Raw genomic sequence first — 17521 nt, 5'->3', positions numbered from 1 at the left:
GGAACAAGTGTTTTACTCCTTGTCAGGAGAATGATTATAGAAAACAACACTTGGAAGTTCTTATCACACCACAAAAAGACTTCAAATTTTCTTTTCCATCACCATCTCAAAATGAAGCTTTGTATTCAGGTTAGGGGTAGAGCATGAGATGCTAACATCCAATTGCCCTCAATTACAATTCTAAAATGGAGTTGAAATGCATACAGCTGTCTAATTGGTTTCAGCTGTATCAGATATCAGCCTTCACCTCCAAATTAGTCTCTCAAGAGAAAACTTCAAGGTCATTCACTTGTTTGAGACTATGCCAGTACATTCAGGGTACTTTACTGAAGGATGATTCACACTACTCTATAAATGATTTCTTGATGCCACCTATGGGAGAGGTCTTAATCATAAAATAGGAGGAGAGACAGGACTTGGGGCTGAGACTTCACAGACAGACTGGATAAACTTATGGCCTTCTCCCACATCAAATTAAAATCTGTCTCCACCAGAGTGTTCTCTTAAAACACTGCATAAGTGGTATTTCATGCCTGTTTGATGTTGAAGGGGATAACTAATTTCATATCTCCAAAATGTTGCAGCGGGTGTGGCCTGATTGCCCAAGAGTGACTTGCTTCTGGCATGAGATAATAAAACTAATGTATGAGATTACCTATCAAAAGTAAAAAAACCTGTCCAGGTCTTATTTTACTTTTGGTTTTTGCTTTTGGTTATTAAAACGCAAAGATTTGATAAGGTTGTTGTTGTTGTTGTTTGCTACAGCTAGAGCAGAAAATGCCAAAGGTTGAAAGACAGGAGGCTTTTCTATGGATAGGTTGTGGTGGAGCGTATTGGACTTCTGGTTGATGGAGAAGCTGTTACATAATATGAATGTTTCCAAAGGACAAAGCAGAAGAGGTATTTTTATTGAGAATTTTTTCCATTTATTGAGTATGTCAGCAATAGTCTGCAGTTACTAAAACCACTAGTTCATCACGGCAACCTATGGAAAGATATATTTTAAGAGATAAGAAATTTTAAGTATTATCAACATTTCTCTCTCTCTCTCTTGAAGGTACAGTGGAATGATGACTGTATAATAGGCCTTCCAGGTCTGTTTAATACCAAATTTTGAATGTATCAGTGATTAGTTACTCTGTTAATGAATTCTATGTTGTTAATTGTTATCTTTTAGAAATACATAAATAATAAAAAGCAAACAATTAAATGTACAGTAGTAAATACTCAAAATAAAATAAAACATTTCAAAAACTGCAACAATGTTTAAAAATCCCAAACAATGCAGGAAGAAATATAAAAATCAGCTTTGTTGTTAACCTCCTTTGAGTGAACTTGCACTCATGGTTATCCAGTAAATGAGACACTTCCAAGACCCCCCTCTTCTCAACCATTCTGCTCAGGTCTTGCAGGCTCAGGTTACAGGGAAAGAAGGCTACAACTCTATGCATTTCCCATAGAACTACAACAAAAATCGATTGTCACATAATTTCCATTGATAGGGTCAGGAAAAATAGAACTCAAAAGGCAGATGGAGGACATGGGGGATTACAGATTGGGGAAAATGGTTCTTAAAGCCTGTAAATCCAAGAACTTTAGAGTTTTTAGGCCAGCCCCTGAGCTGAGCCAGTAGAAATTACACACACAGACACTCACTCATGCACATCTGACTGCGACATGACAAACACTAGAACCTGGAGACATTACTTTTTGGATTATAACTACCAGGATGGTATCTGGACACTTCTGGGAATTGTGCTTAAAGAAAATAACTTCTCCACATTCAGCAAACACCCCCTCCACTACTGAGTGATCAGCACTGTCAGCTCCATACTTACATATTATCAGTTAGGGTAAGAGGTCAATTCTCCTCCTTCTAATTTAATCTAGGCTTCTCCCAACTTGGTGTACTCCAGAAATGCTGTAGTATATCCCCCATCATGCTACTCAGGGAAGATGGGAATTATAGTCCAATATGTCTGAAGAGCAACGAGTTGGGGAAGCTGACACAATCAGCACCTTGTGAAAGCACTGATAATTTGAATGATAGGTGTCTAAAGTGCAGAAAATAATAATCTACATATTGTGTCCTCAGGCTGCATCCTTCTCAGCCAGAAGTCATCTTCTTTGGGTTTCACTTAACAGGAATCCTCTTGCAGAAAGCTGTTTTGTTGTGAGTTTATGAGAGATGGAATATCTACCCACAGGTATCTCTTTAGTATTTCTGGAAGGACACCTCTTCTCTGTTACTGAGATATTATTTCAAACAGGAATCATATTTTAAGATGCTCTTTGCTACTCTGTCAATGGGCCTTTAATGATGGAAAACTGCACAACTAAATCACATTTTTGTGATGTGAAAGAAAGAAAAAGACCGCACATACACTTTGCTCAGTTTCCAGAGAGATTCTTTGGATATGTTTGCAAATACTACAACATTCTGTTTTCTGATTATGGTTAATTAAAAGGCTTGCTGCCCTTTTACCTTCCTGGTGATTGGAGCAATGCCATTCTAGGCTACCTGATCTCTCTAGGCGGGTTGAATTACACTGACGCCAGTCACAGTGCCATCCGCTACAATGATTCAACTAGCAATTCCGGGTGGTTCAATGAAAATATTTGCAGAGCAGACTGCAGCATTTCTAGCTGGCTAACTATTATAATGCAAAGAAAAAGCACATTGGATTGTGAGAATGGCTTCATTGGAAGAGGTGAGTAATACCTTTGGTTATAGTGGTGGTGATGATGGTTAAATAATTTTCTTCTGTTCCTCCATCACATGACTGTCTTTGCAAAACTCCTTTTTTTTTTAAAGAGCTGATTCTCAAAGGATGAAGCACACCTAAAGACATGAGGCATACCTAAAGAGATACAGACAATTGCCCCAAGAAAATCATGTTTTTCTTTGATCATAGTGGCTTAGCAATTTATTAACCTAGGCTGCCCCTATGCTGCAGAATTAATGCAGTTTGACACTGCTTTAACTGCCATGGCTCAATGCTGTGGAATTCTGGATTTTGCGGGATAGAGAACTCTAGTGTCAGAGAGCTCTGGTGCTACAACAAACTACAAATCCCAAGATTCCATAGGATGCACCCATGACAGTTAAAGCAGAGCCAAACTACATTAATTCTTCTGTGTGGCAGCAGGCTTTTTCAGGATAGAAGGCAAAATTCTGACATGAAATTGCTTGTATGAGACATCCTTTCTATTTCTATGTAAAAGTCCCATTGAACTGAACCAGCTTTCCTGAGTGTATTGCTCCTGGTAATTTGTACCCTATTGGGAGCACGCCTCAAACTATTTCATTTAAAAACCATTTGGCTTTGTGCCATTAATAAGAGCACTGGAGTTCTTCAGAACTGTGGTGCTCTTAGGATTTTGGGACTGACATTCTGCTCTCTACTCAGCAGCAGTGTCATTCTCTGAAGATGCCAGGCACAGATGCTGGCGAAACATCAGGAAGAAACTTTTCTAAAACATGGCCACATAGCCTGAAAAACCCACAAAAAACAGTGTCACTAGGGTTGGAGTCACTTGGTGCAGTAACTCAATTTATCACCGCCCCCCACTTGACCACACCATACAGAATACTTAGGCGCATTACAGACACACTGAAGGGGCGTGCTAGGGTTAGGAAGGGGTGTGTTATGGTTGAGAAGGGGTGTCACTTCCTGACACCCCTCAACCCTAGTACGGACTGAGTCTGTACAAAATGGCGGTGCCCGTCCACATGGGGGGCGCCATTTTGACATCGCAGATGCGTAGCGTCCGGACGTTGTGCGGCGAAAGTGACACCGCAAGTGTGGAACTAGCGCCTCGCGGCGCCACTTCTGGGGCCCAGAAAGAAGCGCCATTTTGGCACTTCTTTCTGGCTGCGCCCGGGAACCGCACGGTTTGGCTGCTGCGGTTCCCGGACGCAGCATCCAGCGGCAGTGGCAGACCGCCCGTTTTGGGCGGTCTGTAACACGGCTTAGTAATGTTTTTTGTGTCTCATAAATTATATTTCCCATATATCACTGAATGCAATGGTAATAGCTGTGACGTAAACAACTAGCAAAAGTAATATTATCCCTTTAAATTACAATATCATATATGCAACCTAAATGTATTTGCGTGTACATAGCTTCATTTGCTTACAATTAAAATTTGGTAAGATGTGATTTTTAATTTTTTTTCTAAAAAGAGTAGATGTTTGGAAAGCAGTGGTGTCACCCCCATTAGGATGTCACCTGGTGTGGCCCACACCTCCATAGTGATGCTCTTGCTACTCATCAGAATGAGTAGGAGGTCCTCCAACCATAACAGGGTGGGCCTTTTGCTGTTTGAAGCAAGTAAAGGAATACTCATTATCATCTAAAGAAAGAGCCCCTGTTAAGACCATTATGTCCAGAACCTAATCTTTTTCAAGAGCATCTCTGCGGGAGAAGCTTAACAGGGTTTCCTTGATGAGAAGACTGATTCTTGTGGACAAATTAAAGTATGGAGCTTATTGCACCACCTCCAGTGCCCGACTTACCTCTTCTGAATGTGGCTCAAATTCAGAAATTAGACTGATTTTAGCGCACTGACTTTTCTCTCAAGACGGCTTCCTGTTGGCTCCAGTGTTGAATTTGGGCCTCGTAAGTCACTTCAGTGGCCATTTTTTCCAAATTGGAAGCTTCTGATATTAAAACAAGTGACCTGCATTGGCTGTGGCAAACCTACTGGGCAGCCTAGTGCAATGCCTGTAGAAACAGCTGCTACAGCGTGGGAATAAAGGACTCCAAATCTTTCTGGAAGATCTGGAGCAACAGGTAAGTTTTTTCAAAACATGTTAAGTCCATTTCCTCCCAGTTCTGGTGTGGAATATGCCAGATGTCATCTGGATTCTACACCAGAACTTAAGTTTTGGATGTGTGTTGTCTGAATAGGACAAGATCAGAATTTGTGGGGGGTAACAGGTCTTTTGGCCTGTGCAGACAAGGCCTTATTCGTACACTATTCCTGTATGGTAAATCAGTATTACACATGAAAGGGTTGCTGTTGAGAGACTAGGGAAATTATTGCATGCCTCTTTTTACCCGCTCTGGGCATGGGCTGGGCACAGGGTTAAATGGATCTTAGTGCATGCCTCCAGGCCCACCTTGGCTGCATTGCGCACACAATCTGGATTCCTGGCATACTTTTTGAAGAACAGGAAAGTATCATTCTTTGAAAAGTACTCCAGGAGTCTGGATCAGGCATGCCATATGGCTGAGTTGTGCCTGGAGGCATACAATAAGATCTGTTTAATACTGTTCCCAGCCTGTGCCTTCTTCAAACCAGCCTATCTATGCTCCTAGTTAATTTTCTGTAGTACATCACCAAGAGTTTTAGACTCCCAGAGGTGAAAGCAATGGTAAAATTAATCAGCTCTTTGCTATCCCCTAAACTGGGATGCTGGGATAATGAAAACAAAACAAAACAAAACACTTGGTATGGAGGGAACAGAAATAGATGTGTGTATCAGACAATGATTTTCTCTGTGAGCTCCAGATCTGAATATGTTGGTGAAGAAATATATTCAGTTCTCTGTGTGCCTTAACAAATGCAAAACAGCCACACATTTTTTTTTCTGGCAATTGAGCCCAGATTTCCTGGATAGGCTTCTGAGTGTTGACCAAACACTGTATTGGCCATGTTCTGCATATACTGAGGAGAGGTACTTTGAAAAGACCTTTTAAGAGGATGGAGATGACTCATTTAGTTTGACCTTGCAATGTCTTACAGTGTGCATGCATGTGCTCTCTGCTGGTTCAGGTCCAAGAAACAGATTCCAGTCCTGGAGCCATTGAAATTGTTTCAGTCACAGAAGATGAACTGCCAGATTCTGAGCTCTGTTTTTTCTACAAAAGGTTTTTCTGCATACAGCAAACAAAAGTAGATCCCAGTGAAAATGAGAATGGTAAGAGAATGTATAATTCTTGACTGTGAAGTATGGGATCTGTCTCTACTAGCTTCCTTGTTTGTAGCATAAAGTCTCATATTACATGCACTGCAGAGGTTATTTCTCACTTTTCTCTTTGATTTCCAGAAGACACCACTACACCACAGTGCCATGCTTTAATACCTCTAAGGCTGCTTCCCCTCATCCTTGCTTTATTGCTTACGGTAATCATCGCAGTTGCTATTGGCCTGGGTGGTGAGTGCCAATAACTTATTCATTAGGCCCTCAATTAACCATTCAAGAGTTTGCATTTTTCATGAGACTCCTGCTGAGAATAGGATTAACGTGCTACCAAATATTGAATTTTTGTTGTTTTTTAAAACTCTCATTGTAAGCTGTGTAAAACAGTACTGGTATTTAATCAGAACTGGTAATTTACTGGCATAACCTGCAGAAAGAACATAACTAAATCACTTCAGTCTGGACTAGCTTTCATGACTACTTCCTGTGTACTCACATGGACTTCTTACAACAGATGGCAAAATCTTTCAATTTCACTATCTCCCATATTTGGATTTTTCAAACACCCAAGCATTCCTGAATATCCAATTTGAAAATTTTGGAGTGAATACCACTCTGTTTGCACTGCCCACTTTCGACATGTTTATTAATTCCCAGCAAAGGACCATGTTGTCCATGGCTAAAAAGAGGTGACAGTCCTAATTTGGCACTAACCTGATTAAATTCTAACACAGGCTATTAAGAGATGGGCTTGAATAAGTTCCTTTAACAGTTTTTGTTTTTCCTATATTCATTTTTTTAAAAAAATCAACATTTTCATACAAACTTTATTCATTCTGAATTTTTTAAACTTTAAAATGAAATGAAATCCTCAGACATTCTTATTTCCTGCCAGTGACACACTGGGGGGTTGCATGGGATATGGACCACACAAGGTGACACCCAGAAGAGGGATGACATCTGTTTGGGCCCTCTCCCCCCCCCCCCCATGGAGAAGCAGGGGTGCATACACACCTTTGCTGGCTGCTCCATTCCTGGGCTTCCTCTCTAGGGAGAAAGCCTAGAGATGGAGGACCAGGAGAGGTACATGCACACCCTTGCTTGCTGCACTATTCTTGGGCTTCCTCCCAGGGGAGAAAGCCTGGGGACGGAGAAGCAGGAGGGGCATTTGCATACACTTGCTGGCTACTGTGACAAGACTTCCCCTCCAGGCAGAAAGCCCAGGGATGGAGGAGAGGAGGGGTGCATGTGCACCCTTCCCACATTGGGTGACACCATGATTAATGATACTACTGCTTCTTGCTTCTGTGCAGAATAGGGAAAGTTCTCTTGTGCAATTCTACAGGGCACTCAAAATTCTGGATGTATACCAAGTATGTGTGATTTAGGTACGTACTTCTTACACCATTAAGGCTACATAGAAGAACATATAACTAAAGACAATTGAAACTAGAGCACTAACACACTACAGCAGTATTTTCTTGGTCCTGGGAATCAGAGAGTTTACCCCATGCCAGACCTACATTCCTGCAAAGTAGATCCACCTACACCAGAATCCCTTAGCTGGCATCCCCTAGTTTAAAGAACTCATTGATACAGAAAGCTACTGAAGTAACCTTCTGTTCCTCCAGAAAGTTGCTCTACTGATACCTTACCTGATACCAATATCCCAGATGCTTTCCATCTTTGAAAATGGACTCACATTTGAATTAAGTCTCTGATTTTTGGCTTACCTCACAAGTAAGATTTTTCAAACATCTGCAGCACCATAAAAATGAGTATGCACTATGCCTAACATCACTAAGCAGAGGTGTGAGAAATAACCAATCTAATAACTAATTTATTATCTTTTGATAGTCTAAGACAACTGAACAACTACGGACAGAAAATACAAGACACAGATTTTGTACTGGAAGCCCCTATGCTCCCCACAGGCATTTGGGAAAGAGAGGCACACTGTGGTGTTTTTCGCTAGATTTATGTTCCTATAATAGTCCAAGAGCAGATAAAAATGTAACCAACTAGTGTATTAAGATCATGGTTTAAGCACACTTATTCTAAGTGTGGTATGTGGTTACAGCTCAAGTCACATTAACTGTACCATCTCCTTAATTGATTGTCAGCAGTTTTAGATGTCATGGGTATGGGGCAGTATACTTTCAAACAAGGAGTGTGGGGAAATATTTGTATCATGCCTTAATGAAATACTTATCTCTGCACAAATCCACTCTCCTACTTTTATCACATTAGTTGAGTTGTGGACATGACATTAATAAACATTGTTAGTAGGTACCAATGTAGGTAACAGTTAGCGTAATAGTAGGGGGGAAGAAAAATTATAGAAGGAAAAATCATTAGTATATTATAAAACAGTAAATTTCTTTGGGATGTAGGAGAGGAGAATGAACAAAATTTTTACATTCACATAACCTTTGTAGTATGGAAGGATTTTGATTATGGAACTTATGCATAGGTTTGAAAATGTTTTAAGCAAAATTGCTATTTGTCATATTTCAAGAAGGTCGTTTAAAAGATTTTGAATGAATGAATTCAGAGACATAGCCATGTTAGATTGGAATACTGGTCATTTAAGACCAACTGTGTGAAAGATGTTGTAGCATAAGCTTTCATAAACTTGGTCTGAGGAATTAGACCAAGTCTACAAAAGCTTATGCCACAATGTCTTTTGCACCATTTCAAAGGCGCTACAAGATCCCTTAGCAAACTTGAGTGAATGAGTAAGTGATTGACTGACAAAAGGCCAGCATGTTCTCTGCAGTGCATGACTGATTTTCCTTAAACCAATACCAAGTGATGTGTGTGTTTGAGTCAGATTGGAACCACAGTTTACAGTACTGGTGTTGAAATTCAGTGGCAGTTGCAATTGCTCTATGATTCAGGAAGTTTCTAGAGTGTCCTCCACATCACAAAGCCCCATGAGACCTACAGAGCAGAGTGTCTCACAGGGTTCCATCACAGGTGGAAGAAGACTAAGCTTTGTCACAATTGTAAACCTTTGGTAAGGAAGTGTCATCGATCAGAAAAAAATGATATACACTTGTCCCTCCATATTCACTAGTTTGGGGGACAAGCCCCCCGTTGAATATGCAAAAACCACAAATAATAAAAACACCATGTTTTTACCTGAGAGGACACCTCTATAGGTCCTCCAGTGCAACTCTGTAGTCAATGTCCAACAGATATTGGTCATAGAACTGCACTGGAGGAGCTACAAATACCTAGTAGAGTATTCTCTTTAGGAATCTCTAGGTCTTTCAGTGCAACTTTTAGTTAATGTTGACCATAGAATTGCACCGGTGGACCTAGATATTCCTAGAGAGAACATATTAATCAAATCTGTGAATAATCAAATCCACATATATCAAAGGCGCAAATATGGAGGGATGTGTGTGTGTGTGTGTGTGCGCACGCGCACGCAAAAGAATCCAGATTCTTTTGCAAAAGAATTAATTCCTCTCCAGGGAAATGTTAATAAATAATAAATAAAATCTTTATTTATATCCCGCCCTTCCAAAAAGATCAGGGCGGCTTACAGCAATGCAACACGTGCATACAAATACAGATTAAAAACATAAACATCAATAAAACACAATCTAAAAACAATAGCAAAGGCCCCGATAGCCCATCCTCATGGCCACGGAAGAGGAGGGAGGCCCACAGGGTATTTAGTCGGGGAATGCCTTTTTAAATAGGAAGGTTTTAAGATCCTTCCTAAATTGGGCCAGGGTGGTGGATGAGCGGAGTTCCGTGGGCAGCATATTCCAAAGGGGTGGGGCAGCTGTGGTAAAGGCCCTTCTAGAAGTAGAAGCTAGCCTAGCCCCAGGCACCTTCAGTAGTTGCTGCCCAGATGTTCTGAGGGTGCGAGGCGGATTGTACGGGGAGAGGAGGTCCTTTAGGAATCCTGGACCCAAGCCATTTAGGGCTTTATAGGTAATAACCAACGCCTTATATTGAGCTCGGAAGCGAATAGGCAGCCAGTGAAGATCTTTAAGCACCAGTGTTATGTGGCTGGTCCTGGATACGCCAGTGACCAGCCGGGCTGCCATATTCTGTACCATTTGGAGCTTCCGAGTTTGGTATAAGGCCATGTAGAGTACGTTGCAGATCCAATCTCGAAGTTCCAGAGCATGTACACATTTCTAGGTCCCTCCGGTCGCAGGTATGGGCGAGCTGGCGATCAGCCGAAGCTGATAACAAGTGCTCCTACCGCGCATTCACTGAGGCAGCAGTGGAGCGCGAGTCAAGAAGCACCCCCAACGGCACGGAGTCCTTCACAGGGCGTGACCCGTCGGACAGTGGAACCCCGCATTCCGACCGGGGGAACCTATCCTAGTACCATCCGTTTTCTCGGATTAGCTTGAGTCGGTTTTCCTCATCCGCCATACGACTCCAACAGGCACGAGAGGAGAGACGCCATCCCAGTCCACGCACATCGGAACATAGAAAATTTTGGGGTCATCAGCGTACTGATAACCCCGCGCCATGTCTCCGATGATCTCCCCACGGTTTCATGTAATGTTAATAGCATGGAGACAGAATGCTCCCTGAGGACCCCAGTTTAAGGGTCGCCACGGCACCGTCTCCCAGCTGCACATCTGGACCTCGGAGAGGTAGGAACGGAACCACGGAGCGCAGCCCCGATCCCACCTCCGCCAGGCGCCCGAGGAAGGTCTTGTACGAAAGCCGCTGAGATTCCAAGAGCACCAACGGCCCTTCCCCGTCGCGCTCAACGGAGATCTCGACCAACGACCATGCCGTCTCACCCCGTACCCGACCGAAAAGCCAGTTGAAATGGGTCATAATCCGTTTATCCAAGACGTCTGAAGCTGGGTCGCACCGCGCTCCTCATCACTTCCCCAAGATGGAACGAAAAACAGGCGGTAATATAGTACCAGGGGGTCGAGGAGGTTCTTTAGGAGTTTTACAATGGCCAATTTAGAACCGATGAATGCCCACCTCAAGGAGTGTTTATCCTGTAACAAGACGTTACCACCGGTCCCCCCCTGGCGCAACCAAGAGGGCAGGGATCAGGACGGTTGTTTTCCGACCTTCCGAGATCGGTCCACATCCTCGGACTCACCAACTCAAACTGATCCAGTATAAAGGCCCGAGGCTCTACACGAACCCTGGGCTCTGCATAATGTCGGCGTTCGACCTCGCTTATACGAAGTTTATCCACGAAAAGTCATTACAATCACAGCAGCCTTAGAGGTTCAAGGATCTGGTTCAGGGCAGGAGGGAGCGAGTTCTCCTGCACCCTGAAACCTGCCAGACGATTCTGCGGACGCATCGAGCACCAAGAACAATCTTGTTGCCGTATGCCCTCCTAGCTTTAACAGTCGGTCTAGGAATCTTGTCGTCTAAGCAAGGTGTTTCCGCCACGACTCTCCGTCGAAGCCCGCTTTCTCCCCGGAGATCTCCGTATACCAGCTTACATTGGAAGCGGGCCGGAGAGGACGCTTGGGGCGATTCTTGTATACCCCGAAAGACAGGATTCCATACCGGTAAGGTCAACAGAGTCGCCTCACTCCAACGTGAGCCCCTAAGGCTTCCTGACTTTCAGTTCCATCAGCCTTCGGGTGGACATCCTAACTGTCCACCACCCCGGGATCTGGTAGAACCTTGATTTTCACCTCTACCCTAATGTTGGAAACAGATGTTATTCTGCTTTTTCTATTCTAATCATTGAACATGGGGACATTAGAATACAAACCCAAGTTCTGCTGGTTCTTCATTCGTCCAGGTACTTCAACTGCAGTGGAAGATTCGGTGCAGGTCGTCCTTTAAATGTATTGATCAACGCAAGTGTGATGGTTTTCAACTGCAGAGGGAGAAGAAAAGGGGGTACTTTGGCTTATTCTGACAATACATGTTTGTTAAGTGCCTTCAGTCAATTATGACTTGACAACTGGTCCAGTGTTTTGTTACAAAATTACCAGAGGGGTTTGCCATTGCCTTCCGTTTATCTAAGAAAATGCTTGCCCACAGTCCCCCTGGTTTCCACACTGAAAGGTTTGAACCCTGTTCCCTGGGTCCTATCCAACACCAACCATAACATGCGCTTCCAGAATACATGCTTCTCCTCTAAGCTAGTGCTGATATTATTGAAAAATGCCAATACAAAAATGACGAGATAAGTATTGAACAATGTGGTTCTGTCACAGTATCCAAGTAGGAAACTCTGCCTGGCGGGTCCTTCTGAGTCCCCGACAGGCACAACCTTTTCCCCATACAAGTGATTTGTATGCCCATTTTTGTATCTGTTTTTCCTATTATGAAGGCTGGTATGCTTCTTTTGATTCTAGGGAGTGGCAGAGTGCTGTATGATACTGTTTTTTGCTACTTCTCTCTCTCGTTTTTTTTATAGTCAGATTAAGTGGGCAGAAGGTGTGTTGCAGGTGTTCAGCTTTGGAACTGGAGGAATGTGTCAGAAATACTGAAGGAAATCTATGGAGTGTACAGTAAATACTTGGTTTCTCAAGGTACACATAAAATACCATGAATGCAATGGAATCTAAAATCAGATGTTTAAAAGAAAGAGTTTTGTTGTGTAAGAGCCTTTCAGGAAATCCCTCTCATTACAGTGTGCTTTCCCTTTCCGAATGACCGAACAACGGAGGTGTCACCCCGTTTGGCGGGAACTGGCGGCATCAGTACTGTGTTTGTATACGAACAGAGGACCAGAACTGATCAGTCAGTAAAATCCCTGCAGAGATAAGCTTATTACGAAAGTATGCCAACAGCATGACAGATTTGCGTGGAGGCTAATAATGTGCTGGGCAATTAGGTGTTTAAAGCGATCCTGGAGAACATCTGTTTGCTTTATTTGTTGTTGCTACTGTGTGCTTTCAAGTTGTTTCTGACCTATGGCAGCCCTAGGACAACCTTATCATAGGATTTTCATGGCATGTTTCTTCAGAGGGGGCTTGCCATTGCCTTCCTCTAAGGCTGAGAGAGTGTGATTTACCCAAGGTCACCTAGTGGGTTTATGTGGCTGAGCCAGGACTCAAAATCTGGGCTCCGGAATCATAGTCGAACATTCAAACCACTACACAACACTGGTTTACATTTATATCCAGCCTTTTATACAATGAGTTGAAGGAGTTCTGCTCCTCCCAATTCTCTTTTTCCCAACTTTGTATCATCACTTACCTATGAAGTAAGAATGAGACTGCCCCCAAGTCATCCAGTGAGTTTCTTGACTCTGTGGGCATTAGAACCTGAATCTCTCAAGTGTCAACCCAACACATTTGCTTAGGGGTAAGCAGCTATGGAGAATCTGTGGATCATTCCTAACCCATTTTGAGATCCCCAATACATGTGTCACCTCTAATTTCCCCCCCAAACTAGAAGTTATAGTCCAGTAACTTCCAATTTTTCAAATCTCCTTTTTGAGGCATTTTGAGGCAACAACCTAAAAAGGCAATGGGGTGAATGGGGCTACAGAAAAGCCCCATAGGCTACATTCATCCCATACGACACACCATTCATACTCATCCTGTTAATTTGGTGAGAAGCGGATAGTGGTTGGGAGCTCTGATGTGTATCAGACTCATTCAGAATTTGAAATGGTTTCCCAGCAGTCTCCTAACCATTTCCCCTCAACTGAAGGAATAGCAAATAAATATTCCTAAAGCAGCAGTCTGCCTAACAAAGGAATCTGCATACAAAAGCCATTAACACCTTTGTTGTAGTTATAGTGAGGACTTTTAGAGTATGGCTGAAACTGCACTACAAAAACAATGCAGTTTGATACTGCTTTAACTGCTATGGCTCAATGCAATGGGATCTTGGGATTTGCAGTTTGTTTCAACACTAGAACTCTCCAACAGAGAAGCCTAAATAGCTCACAAAACTACAAATCCCAGAATGCCATCGCTTTGAGCCATAGCAGTGATATCCAATAGCATCATTTCTGCAGTGGCAGATTCAGCCCATGTTTCGCTTTTTGATGTGTCAACACTGGTTCTCCTTAATCATGTTTATAAAATTGTATAAGGCTCTATAGTATTCCATCTAACACTCACCCACCAGGTAGAATATTAATGTGATGGATAGAATGAAAGTTGAGAATGCAGTGGAATTTGCTTGGTAATTCTTATCATTTGCAGTTTTGTGAATTCAGCTGAGTTCCCACTAGCTACAATTGAAGATGAATTTCAGAAATATTTTGTTACAGCAAATCACTGGTTATCAGCGGAGCAGCTGACCTCACCCCAGAATGCTACCTACCTGCGGTATGTGTTTCAGATGTTTCACTACAGAAAAACAACAACACAAACATACCAGTCAGAAAGCCTAAATGGATTAAGTAATGGAATAAAATGCACTCTCATAGTCCCCAAAAACTGGAGAGAGAGAGAGAGAGAGAGAGAGAGAGAGAGAGAGAGAGAGAGAGATACCAGCTTCATTTGATGCTATTGTATAGGACAGTCTGTATCCTGAGTCACTGCCTTTCCATTTCTACATTAGCAAAAGCAATAATGTGCATTAGAAAATTGATTCAGGATACCTTAAAAAAGTCACTGGGGAAAAAATGTATTCAATTCAGTTGCCTCCCCATCACATCCTAAATAAAACATCACAACAATAAGGGCATCACTCATCACCTCCTTAATTTTCTTTACTATTAGGCCTCAGTGGGGTACAAGCAGTGCTGAGTGTTCCCCAAAGTGCTGAGTATTCCCAGTGGCAGACCTTTGGGCAGCTCTTATAGGTGAATAAAGCAGCGTTACTCCTACCTAGGATCATCCAGACAGATGACCTATGTTCTGAAGTCCATCAAGAAGAGCAGGGATGCTGGAAGTTCAGTCTAGGGATGAGTAAGAAGATTGTTTCACTACTTTATAATAATAAGTTTTCAAAACCTAGATATTTCTTCCAAATTTGACAGAAGGTCATTTTTGAAAGCAAGAGGAAGAGAAGCAGACAATTCAATCATCCAAGCAGAGGATTTTGAGACCTCACATTTTCAAAGGCTGGGTTTGAATTCCTTTGGTTGTAGTGATAAATTTCCTCTTCTTTCTAAGAAATTCCACTCCTTTGACTACTACACACATGGAGATATACTGTTCTCAGCTCCACTCTGGGATCAGTTGAACCTAATTCATTTGTCCAATACACATGGGTTGACATTTTTTTCTGTTTGTTTTTGAAAAGAACTTACCAAAAGTCTGACAGTTCTTCATGTATTTGTCCAAAAGAATTTGAGATTTTTTTAAAAAATCAGATGTGGGAGAAAGTGAAACTGACAGATTTGATCATCCCCAATAAAGACAGTCTTTCTACTGGAGATGATAGTTAGGCATATTTAGACATTCTCTGAACTGCTTTTGTCTGTTTAAGACCTAGTAAAGAATGGAAAAGAAACAGAATGGAAGGTAGAACAGAGGAATGAATTGCACTGTGATCTGCAGGCATCCTCAAAATCCTGGGAAGGGATGACTAATATTGAATACACATTATTAACTGAATCTATGGCCCATTCCGCACGGGTGGGAAGTACGTGCATGGCACGTACTAGGGTTAGAAAGGAGCATCCTTTCTGGACGTTCCTAACCCTAGTACGCGCTGAGCGTGTACAAAATGGCGGTGCCCATTCTACATGGGCGCCACCCATCTTGATGTAGTGGACGCTTAGGGTCCGCATGTCACGCCATAGAAATTATGCCACGAGTGTGCCACTGGCGCCTTGCGGTGTCATTTCTGCAGTGCAAAAAGCCTCTGGAGGCTGAGGCTTCACGATGGTGGAAACGGAGGCACTGGCAGACTGCCCTTTTTGAGTGGTCTGTAACACACCCTAATCTAGATAAAACAGAAGTGGTTCTGTCCTGTTAAAAGCCAGACCTCTAGATTCAGTCCAGATGCTGTTGTCAGGCTTCTGGGGTGTCTGAGATGCATTTGCATCATTCAAGGTAATACACTGTTCCAGGTAGTCTCCATTCCTGGAGTTGCCTGATCAGACCAGTGATCTTCTACATAATATTTTGTTTGGCAGTCAAGGTGGGCATTCTATGTGGGGCTGGTTACTGGGATGAGGTGACTCTCTTGTTACAGCAGTTCCACTGCGTACCTTTATACAGGATGAGGCAAAAGTCCCTTGACAGTTCAATGTATTTATTAATACAAATAATATAAATATGTAATTTAATAACAAAATAAATAAATAGAGTTTATTTGCTAAACTAGTATCAAAATCAATTAAAATAATTTAATGCATAGATATATCGGATAGTCCTGCAAAATGTGGAGCAAAAGGTAAGCTTTTAAAATCCAATTTAGACAGAGAAAGGGTGGATTTGGTGCAGAACTGGCTTTCTCTCATGACTACAGACTGCACTCGAATCAGATATTTAGCCCTGTGTCATGTACATAGGTCACAGTGAGAGAGGAGGAATTGGGTTGTGTAGGTATGCCCATTGTCAAGAGACTTTTGCCTCGTATTTCTGGGAACAAATCAAATTGCTCTTTATGGCTTATAAAGTCTACATGTCTCAGGTCAGGTCGAGAGTGTCTAAAGAACAATACTGTCCCACAGAAACCTACTTTGACTCTGAGATCTTCTTTCTGCCACCCTCAAAGACCTGTCTGGTGGGAACAGGAGAGAGATCCATTTTTCTGGCTTTACGAACACTCTGGAACTCTCTTCTTAGGGAGGAGAGACTGCCCTTTTCTTGTTATCTTTCCACTGACAGGAAAAAAATTAGATAACTAACTGACTAAATGAATAAATAAATCCAGCAATTGAATGTTTTGAAAGAAAGGGCTTTTTAAAATGTGTTGTACTACTTTTATTTCTTTTCCCATTTTAACTGATATATTTTAAATTGTTTTTAATTTTATGGACAGTTTAATTTAATCTGAACAATAATATTTTGTATGTTTTTATCTCCTTTTTTGTTTCGTTTTTTAATTTCTAGTTATTTTAACTTTGAAAGCTGCTTTGAGGCTTAGTTCTCAAGAGGGGATACTAAAGAAATTAATAAACAAATATGCACATATGTTCAAAATTAGCTCCTCTGTTGATACAAATGAAGGTTATGCTAGCAAAGCTTTTAAGATTGGAGTAATAATGTCTTGTTCAAACATACCTACTAAAACCAGTTTAACTTCCAGATACCTGATGAATGAGAAGAAAATGTAGAAAAATATACTTTAAAATGTATTGCTTTTTTCTTTTATTTTAGAGAAGAGTGCGCCTCAGGCAATGTGGTTGTTGTAAAATGTTTGGGTAAGTGTTTTAGGAATCAGAATCTAACTCCAGTTTTATCATCTGGGTTGAATCTTTGTTGTTCACATGCATTTCGAATGCATCTGATTAAGTTGGGGCAGGGGCTGCCAAAAATACCACTTAACCCGGGGTAATTGGTCTCAGGTATTTTTCTAAGTTTTTCTAAAAGAGTCACATCATGGGCTGTGTGAATAACTGATGCAAATAGACCTGGGATAAATTGTGATAAAACTCTGCATGCCTTTAGCGTGCTTTGAATACATCCACATCATTGACTTTATCTTTATTTGAGTGCTGGTATGTGTGAGCAACTGGACTTGCAGAGATGCACATAGGTGCAG

General features: G+C 41.9%; 1 protein-coding gene across 1 annotated transcript in view; it reads left to right on the top strand.

The window, feature by feature from the left end:
• The first annotated feature begins 2663 nt into the window (after positions 1 to 2663).
• Positions 2664 to 17521, top strand: part of TMPRSS3 (transmembrane serine protease 3) — a 49181-nt gene continuing 34323 nt past the window's right edge. Inside the window, 6 exon segments of the mRNA XM_042458389.1 lie at positions 2664 to 2711; positions 5782 to 5926; positions 6056 to 6163; positions 12318 to 12411; positions 14062 to 14187; positions 17137 to 17180. Of these exon segments, the coding sequence (XP_042314323.1) occupies positions 2694 to 2711; positions 5782 to 5926; positions 6056 to 6163; positions 12318 to 12411; positions 14062 to 14187; positions 17137 to 17180 (535 nt within the window). The 5' untranslated portion in view covers positions 2664 to 2693.

Source organism: Sceloporus undulatus, chromosome 3, assembly GCF_019175285.1.
Source record: "Sceloporus undulatus isolate JIND9_A2432 ecotype Alabama chromosome 3, SceUnd_v1.1, whole genome shotgun sequence".
Classification (NCBI taxonomy): Eukaryota; Metazoa; Chordata; class Lepidosauria; order Squamata; family Phrynosomatidae; genus Sceloporus; species Sceloporus undulatus.
Note: the sequence above shows the minus strand (reverse complement) of the source record. Positions and strands in the feature narration are given on the sequence as shown.